Source organism: Orycteropus afer, unplaced genomic scaffold (assembly GCF_000298275.1).
Source record: "Orycteropus afer afer isolate SDZICR_OR568_19922 unplaced genomic scaffold, OryAfe1.0 scaffold00088, whole genome shotgun sequence".
Taxonomy (NCBI): domain Eukaryota; kingdom Metazoa; phylum Chordata; class Mammalia; order Tubulidentata; family Orycteropodidae; genus Orycteropus; species Orycteropus afer.
In genome coordinates this window covers 7,122,151-7,134,047 of record NW_006921675.1, presented here as the reverse complement: position 1 = coordinate 7,134,047, position 11,897 = coordinate 7,122,151, and the positions used below count along the sequence as shown (strand labels likewise).

Here is an 11,897-nt window from a genome sequence, read left to right as displayed (position 1 = left end):
CCGTCTGGCCAATGGAGAACCTCGGGAGGGCTCTGCCCCTTCCCTCGCCCCCGCCCGCCCGGCTCCCGCAGCGCGAGTGTGCCCGCCTCGCTCAGTGTGCGTGGAGATTAAGTCTGAGCGTCGGCCCCGAGGCAGGAGTTGCGAGCTCCGCCGCTGCCGCCACCGCCGCCGCCAGCAGCAGCCGCCCGGAGGAGCGCCGCGGCGGAAGGGGCACACAGGAGCTAGCCCGGCCCCGTCAACCCAGCCCGGCCCACTCCCTCGCCACGCCGGGGCAGCAGCAGTAGCCGCCGCCGCAGACCCGAGAGAAGGTGGAGGAAGAAACCCAGCCCCTAGCACGCGCGCACCATCATGGACCATTATGATTCCCAGCAAACCAACGATTATATGCAGCCCGAAGAGGATTGGGACCGAGATCTGCTCCTGGACCCGGCTTGGGAGAAGCAGCAGAGAAAGGTCAGCGGCCGCCCAAGTCGCCGCAGCCCCCGGCCCGGGCCCGCTCTCGCGGCTCCGAACGGGTTCCGGGCGCGCACGGGCGGGGGCGGGTGATGCTCGGCGCTGGAGGTTGGGGTGTTGGGTTACAGGCGCGGGCGGAAGGGAGAGCGCCCCTGCCCCAGATCCGGAGAACGCCCACCTCAAGCGCCCGGAGGTAGGGTCGCCGGCGGGCAGGTCGCTGTGGGCGCCGTGATCCAGGCATCCTTGCTGCTTCTGTCCCATCCCTGCGTGGTTAGGGCGCGGGGGTGGGGCGCGGGAGGTAGGGGCTGAGACCCCCGCTCTGTAGCTACTAGCTCTGGATCGATTTTCCCTTCCCCGCCCCCTGGCCGCTTCTCCATATGGCGTGCGGTGGCAGCATGCTTCCTGGGCCGCCTTGCGCTCGGTACCTGAGGGTGCTAGCTGCCTGGAACTCTGCGCCCCCAGCCGCAGCCTGCAGGCCAGTGGGAGAGCTGGCGCCGGAGCGATCGCCGGTCCCCTCTGGGTCGGCTTGGAGCAGGACCCCTGACTTGTGTCTGGGGCGGTGGAAACCGGGGGGCGTACTCGGACTCTGCAGCCGGCCCTGTGGGGGCGGGGTCAGGATGGCAAACCATTTTATTGCTTAACTCAGTGGTGGGTCGGTAGCTGCCAGCAGCAGATGGGCTAGCGTTTACACAGTGCATCTCCGACCCCCGCCCTTAACGTGGGGAAGGTGAATTTCGGAGCTTGGTCTGAGTCTAGGAGCTTCAGGGCTAGAGCCTCTCCCCGGGGAGATGTGGGGTCATTCCTTGGAGATTTATGCCTAGGTGCTCTATACGTCTTGCCAGGGGATTTGGGTTGCGGAACTGGCGATGGGACCTGGGCACGATGGTCAGTGGCAGGAAGAGGTCAGAAAACCAGTCTTGGGGAGGAGGGTGCCACAACCCTGCCGCTGCTTCCTGCCTGCGGGGTGAGCTCTTGCCCCAGGCAGCCACGTACCCTGAACTAGCCCCCCCTCCATCCGGTCCCTCCCCATTTCACTCCCCACCACCCAGCTGATCTGGGAGTGGGGGTGGTGGTGCAGGATGGCGCGTCCCTCTGGATAGTGCGGTTAGGGCTGGGCTTGAGGGAGAACGATCATGTCCAAAAATGGTAACATTCATTCCCTTTTTTAAACTTAAAAGGGGGGGAGTTTAGGGAGCCGACTGAAGTTTTTTTTTTTCAGCCAAAGGCATCCTGTATTAGCTCACTCAGGAATCCTAAGCTCTGAAACGGCACTCTTTTCCTCACTTCATCACACAAGCAGAGGTAATTTAAAACACACGCACAAAGGGCTTCCTCAAAGCTGGGAGCCCGGGGGGGCCGGGCAGGCCGCTTCTGCACAGCCTGGCCCTATATAGTGTCATGGGAAGGTGCCCCAACTTTGAGCGACTTCTTTATAATATGGCAGTTTCTTAACCACTCCCCTTCCTCTCTGCTTTCTTTGGGAGAGCTGGGCTGGGGGTCCTGTGGGCATCCCTGGAGTCACCAGCTTATTTCTCAGGACCATTGGCTTTTGGTGGAGCTGAAAGATGTGTGGGTAATTGGATTTCCACAGGAGGCAAAGCAGGGTACTTTTTTTTTTTTTTTTTTTTAGGATAAAGTGTTGTTTAGGTTTTAAATTGAACAGGAGGTGGGATTAAGGTAGTGGATGTCTTGGGGCCTTCCATGGACAGTAGATGAGAAGAAGAAATCCCTGCTAACTGAGCATCTACTGTGTGCCTGGGTAGGGCAGGACTGAGCCAGCTGCCCACCAAGGAGGTCCGTTTCAGACTGCTCCCAGGTCCCTGGGAGCAGAAACTCTTGTCTCCCCACCTGAGCACCAGTCCTGCACATAGTAGGCACTAAGGACCACTGATTAAATGAATGGAGATACTAAATGTAGTTGGGGTCACTCATAGACCCAGGTGGGAGGTGGTGCAGGCCTCTGGACGGACAGGTAGGAACAGGATCGTCTGGAGAATCTGGCTCTCAAGGGGTCAAACTGAGTAGTTCCAAGATTTCACATTTGCTGAGGTCTTGCTGTGTGCTAGGCACTTCTCATTGCACTATATATTGTCTCAGTTGATATTCCTAATACTGAGCCAGGCATGCGAGAGAATGAGCAAAGAGGAACAGCAAAGGGACGTAACCAGCGCAGTGCGTGGTGGGGCTGTGATGCAGCTGTGGTTGGGGCAAGCAGTTTACCCCTTCTTCCCCCTTGTTGGTGAGAGAGGCAGGAAAGCTGAGCCAGGCCTCTGGAGCTTGTGAGGACCTCTGGACCTGGGAGAGCTAGTACCCACTCTGGTGGAGGTTGATGGAGAGGGACACTGCAGAAGGATCTATGGGCTAGACCCAGGTCTGGACCAAGTTTTTTTCCTGCTACTAATTCTCTGTGTAGGAGCTCTGGTGGCATAGTGGCTAAAGCACTTGACTGCTAACCAGAAGGCTGGCGGTTCAAACCCATCAGCCACTCCTCGGAAGGAAGGTTGGGCAATCCTACTTCTGTAGTGATACTGCCTCGGAAACCCAAGGAGGGGTCACTATGAGTCGGGGCCGACTCGACGGCACATAACAACAACAACAACAACAACAATTCTCTGTGTGGCCTCTCTGCCTCACTTTCCTCATTTAAAATTCTGCCTGGCCTAATTTTTAGTGGGTTGGTGGGGATATAAGGAGGTGGTATGACATGCTGGGAATCACACCTAAGTAACATGTTGCTTTCGACACCCTTCCTACTGACTGTGGGAGGCGAGGGTTGAGTGGGACCAGAGCCAGCAAGTGGACCAAGACCGACTCTTCCAGATAGAGGCAGAGGAGTGAGTGTGAGGAGGGAAGGAGGAAAGAGTGTGATGTGATACAAAGGCTACTTGGGTGGGAGCCAGAAGACCTCAGTTTTAACCCTGGGCAGCCATGGACTATTTATAAAACTTTGGGCGAGGCATTTCCCTTCTCTGGGCTCCTCTTCATTCATTCATTCAACAAGTACTAAGTGAGCACCTACTACATGGCAGGGACAGGAGAAACCCAGTCCCTATTGTGGTGCTGCCCTTGTTTCCTCTTCTGTAAATGAGATGAATGCCTGTCTGCTGACTTCCTCAGGGCTATTATGGGGGACAGGTTAACTGATGTGACCAGAAGTTCTTCCTTGGTGAATGGGGAGGACTGATGTGGATTGCTGGTAGAAGTCTGTGCAGGTAGGAGGCATGACTCAAGAACCTGCATGGTGCGTCATGACTTCAGGTGAGGTTGCTGTGCAGAGTTCATGGGCTAGGCTTGGTGCCTCCAGACACAAAATGCCTTTAGCTTAAGCACGGAGCACGTGGCATGAAAGAGTTTCTCATACTTTCCTAGCTTTCATACACTTTCTGAACGTCAGGGTTTGGCTTTGAAGCCACCATTTCTGTGGCCCACAGAGCAGAATGCTCTTCTTTTCAGGGTGACAGTAGCCCCGGTTTATTCTCTCACATGGGTCCTGCCTGCACCCTTACAGTGATGTGCGTGCCAGTGTCACGCAGCCGGGCATATAGACTTTGAGAAAGATCTCAGCTTGACATTTCCAGCTTGTGCTCTAGGGCAAGTTACTTAGCCTTACTGAGCCTCCTTGCTCGTTTGTAAAGTGGGACTAATGCCCACCTTGGCGTGAGAAGATACGCAACCTGGTGGCTTCTGATAGTATTCTCTCTTCCCTCTTAAGTCCTGGAGACTCCTGCTTAGTGTGGATTCCCACTGGTGCCAGCTTTTTTTTTTTTTTTAATCATGCAAGAGCTTAGTATTTGTTGAGTGAATGAACATTGAAACAGACAGAGATGGGTGAAAGGAGCAGTGCCGGGCTTGACAGACGAATGGAGGTGGTTGATAAATGAGGCCCAGGTCCCAAGCCTGCACCTACAGCTGACAGGTCACAGGAAGGCAGGCCTCCGGGTTTACTGACTGGCACAGGAGCTAACCAAGGCCTCCAGTCTGGGTGGGGGACTGTAAAGAAGGGAGGGTGTGCTGTGATGGGTTTATCTGGGTAGGGGCAGGGCCATCTGCCCTGTCTGAAGGTTCATCAAAGCAAAACTAAACTCATTACCATTGAGTCAATTCCAACTCATAGTGACTCCGTTTGGGTTTCTGAAGAGGTAAATCTTTACCAAAGTAGATGCCCAACCTTCCTTCCAAGGAGTGGCTGGTGGGTTTGAACCACCAACCTTCTGGTTAGCAGTCAAATGCCTTAGGCACTATGCCACCAGAGCTCCTTTCTCTGAAGGTTAGGACCCACAGACTAGGTTGATGGGCTTGCCTGTCAGACAGACATAAAACCTCAAAGAGCAGGTCTGGCTCCAGTCTCCATCCTCATACCCCTCACTGTTCTGTGCTCCTTTACCTGTGAGCAGGGATCCCACCTGTGTTGCTTCTGCTGAATCCCTAGTGCCTAACCCAGGGTTGGGCTTGTAGTTGGCCAAAAAATACTGCTAAATGAGTGAATAAATGCCATCATGCATGACTCCAACTCTGGGCTGGGGGTGTGGATAGGGATAAAATGCTTTATATTCCAGATAAACCACCCCAACCCGGAGCTGCACCCTGGCCCCACATCTGCAGACTGATGTGTTTTGGGCATACTTGATGGACTCAAATCTTGGCCCCTCCATTGTGTGATCTTGGGCAAGCCACTTACCGGCTATGAGCCTAATTAGGCTGCTGATGGGGATGCAGGGAAAATATTAATTCCTGCCTGATATAGTTGTGTGGAGGTTTAAATGAGGTAATGTATGTTGGGAATGTGGCACAGCACCTCATAGTTAGTATGTGCTCAAACATTGTTATTGTTTTGAGGAAGTACCTGGGTGGTGGAAATGGTTAATGTTCTCAACTGCTAATTAGAAGGTTGGAAGTTCAAGTCTACCCAGGGGTGCCTCAGAAGAAAGGCCTGGCAGTCCATTTCCCCAAAATCATCCATTGAAAACCCTGTGGACACATATAGGGTTGCCATGAGTCAGAGTTGGCTTGATAGCAACTGGTATTTTGAAGAAGCAGTTTCTATGGCCTTTACTCAATATGCTTTGAGACAAGATCTGATATGTAAGCCTATCTTTGAAGGAGCCAAGGTTGGGTAAGAGTGTATTGACTTCTGTCCCTGAGGTCAGCTCTGGCTCATTCTAAGTCACTTGATGTCCCTGATTCTTGGTCCCCTCACCTGTAGGATGGAGATTAAGATCTCTTGCCTATTCTTTTTTGCTACTTTCTGGGAAGTCAGGATGAAGGGATGGATGTTAAAAGTGCTTAAAAGCCTATTAGCTTGTACAGGTACCATTAGCACAAAGTACGAACTTCCTCTTAAAGAGATTTAGCCCCAGAATGTCCTGGAGCCTCACTGTTAATAGCCAGGGATGTTCTTTGGGCCTCACCCACCACCCAGCAGCTTGTCCCACCCTACTTAGGGTTGTGTTGCAGCCTCTTTCCTTTCCAAAGCCTGTTCCCTGTTGGGTGAGATGAGAAGACATGCCACATTGGTGCATAGCCACTGACAAAGCCCAGGGGAGAGACGGACAGGGACCTGGAGCATTGGTCCCTGTGGAGGCCAGCCGGCCCTGGACCAGGCAGGCTGGGGCTGCTTTTGGCTGCCACCTAGGCTGCCTCAGGTTAGACAGGTGCAAGATGGCCTGGAGAGCACTGAAAACCAGACTTTCCCGTTTTGAGGAATGGTAGGACCTCGAGGGGCTGTTGGGGCCACTGGAGGCTGGGCTTACAGGAGGAAAAGGCCCTGCAGGCTGTGGATCATGGCTATTCCAAAAGGAAAAGGAGGAAATGAATTTCCTCACCTCTGGCTTTTTAGGGAGGTGCTGTGCAATGTTGAATTGGTGCTGGGTACAGGGAAGGAGGAGGTCCCAATCCCTTCCTTGTAGGCTTTTCTGAGTGTGGAGATAACTAAGCCAAATGGGTGTGCTGTAGTTTGGACTTGCTGGTTGGCATTTTGGCCTTCCTTCTCCATATTCCCAAGGAAGGCCTGAGGCTGGGACCTGGCCAGGGGGCACATACCATAAACCTGGCTTGAGGACTTGTCATGTAGGATTTGATCCTCCTATGGGCCCAGGGCTGAGGCAGGGCAGGCATGCCTGAGAGGTGATCTCAGCATAGTCCTGTTCCTGTGAGTCCTGTGACCTGTACCTCCTGTGGAGTCAATCAGTGACCATTAGTTGAACCACTGTTGGGTACCAGATGCTCGACTCTTGTGTTGGGGTTGTGGAAAATGGTTTAGGTAGAGAGCAGACCAGAGAGACACAGAATCATACCAGGCTGCATTGAAGATGGCTAGGGCATGGCCAAGACAAAGGCCAGCCACTCTAGGACTGGAGCCAGCCAGTACTGTGGCCTGGGATGTGGGGAAGGCAGAGAGGTGGTAGAATTTGAACTGGATGTTACAGGATATCTAGGGTTTGAAGGAGGTTCTTCTGAGAAGCCTCACCGATGTTACAGGATATCTAGGGTTTGAAGGAGGTTCTTCTGAGAAGCCTCACCTCTCTGGCAGTTAGGCTGTGTGTGTGTGTGTGTGTGTGTGTGTAACGTAGAAGAGGACAGAGAAGGAAAAAGTAGGGGAGTACCGTGAAAGGGCAGAGTGAGTAACCCAGGCAGGTATAGGAATTGCCTCTTGCAAGCTGCTGCAGGCCAGGGACCACTCCCTCCCGTTGTTCTCTCCCATTCCTCTTTCCTGTTCTTTCTGCTCTGTCAGAGCTGACTTCTTACCTTCTGAGAGCAAAGGCCAGGCCAGGCTGTCTTCATGGTCACAGGACGCACTCTCAAGCCCCACCAGGCTTAATGCATCTGTCCAGGTGTTATTGGGATCAGCCCAGCCAGTTTGCCTGCCTGAGCATGGGCAGGATTTCCTAGGACATAGTGTGGAGCCAAGGGGCTGTTATATTGGGGCTTGTATCCCCTCTTCAGTGTGGTCATTGGATCCACATCCCTGCAGGAAAGGCCCCAGGGATGAGACAACTGGAGAGGGATTGCTGGGAACTCAAGGCCACTATTGAACTGGGCTGAGTTACCAAGGATATTAGGGAGGTCCCTGAGCCCACTCGCTGAAGATGTTTGGGCTGTTCTAGTCCAAGGTCGTGACAGTGGCTGCAAGCAGAGGAAATCCCCTTTGCCGAGTTCCTTCATCCTTTTCAGACTGGTTCAGCCCAGGTTGGACTTCATCTGCCAGGCTATCGGATGGAGTACTGCTTGCCGCTGACTTGGCCCTGACTGAGGCAAAGAACCTTGGGGAGTGGTTGAGGGACAGGACATCTAGCAAACCAGGGCTCAGAGCCACCCTGAAAGCTCACGTTACTCTTTCTTTCTTTATTATCTGTTCTTTTTTTATTGTGAAAATACACCAAAACTTTCAGCAGTTGACCACTTCTATATGGACAATTCACTGATGCTAATTCATATTATGCAACCATTACATACATTACCACTATCCTTTTCTGAGTTATCTGACTACCATTAACATAAACACAATGCTCCCTAAGCAAAAACTCCTTTCCCCCTCTCCCCTCCCCTGGTAATCACTAATTATCTTTGTTTTTCTATATATTATTTCATATGAGTATATATAAGCCCATGTTATTCTTAAAAACAAAGGAAAAAAAAAAAAAGAAACCAAAAACGCAGTTGCCGTTGGTTCTGCCTCATGCTAACCCTGTAATTTCAGAGTAGAGCTGTGTACACAGGGTTTTTAATGGCTGATGTTTTTTCTTCCAAGTCACCTTTGGGTGAACTTGAACCTCCAACCTGTAGGTTAGCAGCTGAGCACATTAACCTTTGCAGCACCCAGAGACTCCTTTCCTCTTGATAAACGACCATAGGTTGCCTACTTGTTCTTAGACTGAGCATCAGGTCCAGGGCCTTTGGAATCCTTCCTTCTCAGCCAGGTTGACCAGGCCCACTCTTCCCTGACTTGTCTGTTGTCTCCTCTGGCTGGGGGCAGTCTGGCAAGGTCTGAATGCGTGGGGCACCTTGAGTGTGGTCTAGTGATGTGGGGGCTCCAAAGCTGTGTGATGAAGCAGTCATGTGCCGCCCCCTCACCTACGCCCCACTCAGCCACCCCCAAATGGTACCATTGATTGCAGAGGAGATAAGCAAAAGGTCTTAGTCCAGACCCAGCGCTCTCCCAGAAAAATGAGTGAAAATTGTGGCTGTCTCTAGCAACTGGGGCAGGGTTATATTCTCAGACCTGGCAGGCACAGGATTGGTTATTAGTTGAAAAAAATTCCATTCCTCATAATAATAATGATAGTGACTTGCCTTTCAGTGCACAGTGATAAAGGTATTGGGTTGCTAAGCAAAAGGTTGGTAGTTCCAACCCACCAGTTGCTCTGTGAGAGAAACATGAGGCAGTCTGCTTCTGTAAAGATTTACAAGCTTGGAAATCCTATGGGGGTTGCTATGAGTTGCAATCAACTCAGTGGCAGTGGGTCTGTTTTTTGGTTCTTACCTAGTATCATAGGTCACTCACTGGGTATTGCAAACCGTTTGGTTGTGCTAGACTATTAACCTAAAGTTTGGTAGTTCATACCCACCTAGTAGCCCTGAGGAAGAAAGGGCTGGCAATCTGCTTTGCTAATGATTATAGCCAAGAAATCCTATGGAGCAGTTCTACTTTGTAACACACAGGGTCGCCATGAGTCGGAATTGAATCAACAGCAGTTTTTTTTTTTTTTTTTTTTTTGTATTTAAGAGAAAAAATAATGTATTATCATGGATATTTTTGTTTATTTCTGTTTTTTTTTTAATTAAGTAGCAAGAACTGTCTTAAGTGCTCTACATGCATGAACCCTGTGAGGTGGGCACTACTCTTGTTTCTGTTTTGTAGAATAGAGAACTGATTCAGAGCAGTTTAGTAACTTTTCCAAGATCATACAGCCAGCAATGGAGCTGGGATTTGAAGCCAGGCAATGTGGCTCCAGAGTTAGCACTCCTCACCACTTTGCTCTGCTGCTTATGAAACAAATGTTTCCCTATCTAGGAACATCTAACCCAACGTAAACAAAACAAAACCTCAGTGATGAAAATGGTCTGGAATTAGATTGTGGTGATGGTTACATAATCTTGTGGATATACTAAAAACCACTAGATTGTACACTTTAAAAGGGAGAATTTTATGGTATGTGAATTATATCTCAATTTTAAAAAGACCTTCATAAAATACTAAATAATATAAAGAAAAAGACAGTTGCCAGTCGTCCTGTGTCTCAGGTGAATGCACCCAAGGGATTGTCCGATGGTATCTGCCACCTTGCCCTCCGTCATCTGTGTGTCCTCCTTCTCTTGCTGTTGACTCTAGGGCCAGGGATCTGGGTTTACATTGAGTGACTGGGAGCCTTTAAGAGGAAAAAGTTAAGAATGGCAGCTGTCATAGAAAGCACTAGGTATGATGTGACCCTTTTCTTGGAAACTGCCTAAGATTAGATCCCAGATAAGCATAGGCAAGACAGAAGCTGGGGTGGGAGAGGGAGTGGCCTTCCTTAGGTCCCCAAGTCCAAGTCTTAGAGAATTCACAATGAACCTGTGTCTGCAAACCCTGTTGACCAGTGATGGCTTCTCACCTACACACCTTTCTGCCATTTTAAGGGTTAAGAGGATGGGGACCCAAGGGGGGGGGCAGCCTTTCCCTGGGGCAGGGGCAGGGGAAGGCTGAGGGCTCTCCCCATAAGGCAGCTACACCATTCTTGGAGGTTGCCTAGCAATAGTGGGGAAAGGTGGCTTAGCCCACTACAGAGGTGGGAGGAGAATAAAAGGCAGTTGAGGATGGAAATGGGAGTAGATGCAGAGGATGCTGTTACCTTGGAAACCGCCTGCTTGGTCTTTGGCTACAGCTGGCTACTTACTTCTGGGACTGGGATCCGTTCTTGGTTGAGAAGGAATGGAGTCCTCTCCAAGCCTGTCACCCACAGGGATGGGGGCAGAGGACATAGATAAATCCTTTTTGTACATGCATTGTGTGTTAGAGATGTGTTCTGTTGGCGGCCTTGTTTAACATTCATAACAGACTTGTGAGGTATGTGGGATGATCACACTTGGGTAGATGAGGAGCTTGAGCTTAGAGATATGAAATAACAGGCTCACAGCCTATAGTGCTGTGAACGAAGGTGCTGGTACCCTTGATCCTTTAGGGGAACCTTTCATTTTGGCTCAAAGCATACCAAAGGCCCAAGACTCAACCAAACTAAACTCTCTGCCATCGAGTTGATTCTGATTCATAGCGACCCCATTTGGGTTTTCAAGGCTGTAAATCTTTATGGAAGCAGACTGCCTCATCTGTCTTCTGTGGAGCAGCTGGTGGGTTTGAACCACCAACCTTTTGGTTAGCAGCCAAATGCCTTAACCACTGCACCACCAGAGCTCCTTCAGAGCTCAAGATATTAGAGGGTCAATGTAAACATTATCAACTTCTTGGAAGGGAAGAGAAGCTGAGAGAAGGGCAACTGGAAAGGAGAATAATCTGTTTCACATCATCCAGCCAATCAGTATTTATTAAGAACTTACTGGTTCCCCAAATAAGTAAAATGAATTACAGCTCCCACTGATTCAAGGCTGGATGGTTTGGATGACCTCAGACTGTCAGACAACCCTTTTGAGAAAGATGCTCTTATTTTCCTTGTGATGGCGTTAGCTGTCGGTGAGATGGCCCCTACTCCTGGTTGACCCCATGCACCATGGAATGAAACCCCGCCCAGTCCTGTGCCACCTCCATGACTGGACTGTTTGTAGCTCATAGGGTTCTTATTGGCTGATGCAGAAGTAAATCACCAGGCCTTTATTCCTAGTCCATGTTCGTCTACAAGCTTCGCTGAAACCTGCTCCACATCATAGCAGAAGTACAAGCCTCCACTGTCAGGTGGGTGGGAGCTGGGCATGAGGTATGTCGGGCAGGGATTGAACCCAGGTCTCCTGCATGGGAGGCGAGATTTCTACCACTGAACCACTAACGGCTTATTTCCTTGTGTTACAGACAGAAGCTGAGGCTCAGAAAGGTTAGGTAACTTGTCCAGGCTAGTAAGCCAGGCTATGAATTGACCTCACAGCTTGGCTCTTCACCAGAAGTACAGGCACATCCTTTGCTATTAAGACATTTATGTCTTAATTGGGAGGCCGTGCTTACGTAAATGAAATAATAAGATAATAACAGAGCAACACAATATGGTGTATAGTTGAGTACTCATTATATGATTCGTGATTTTTAACATTTATGCTTTCACATGTAGTTTCTACTTTCTTAATTGTGATGAGCAAATGTATCCTCATTTTATAGATGGGGAAAGTGAGGTTCAGAAAGGAGGTTAAGGGACTTTACCAGGGTCTCTGTTCCAGCCTCAATGTGGTGGAGCTCTTTTGTATTTTTTAAAAATTATGGTTAAAAAATGTGTATATATCTATATATATATATGTATATATATATA

General features: G+C 50.2%; 1 protein-coding gene across 1 annotated transcript in view; it reads left to right on the top strand.

Moving 5' to 3' along the window:
* The first annotated feature begins 348 nt into the window (after positions 1-348).
* ACTN1 (actinin alpha 1) overlaps positions 349-11,897 on the top strand; it is a 117,218-nt gene continuing 105,669 nt past the window's right edge. The window contains exon 1 of the mRNA XM_007942313.2: positions 349-453. Coding sequence (XP_007940504.1) covers positions 349-453 — 105 coding nt within the window. The remainder of the gene's footprint in view (positions 454-11,897) is intronic.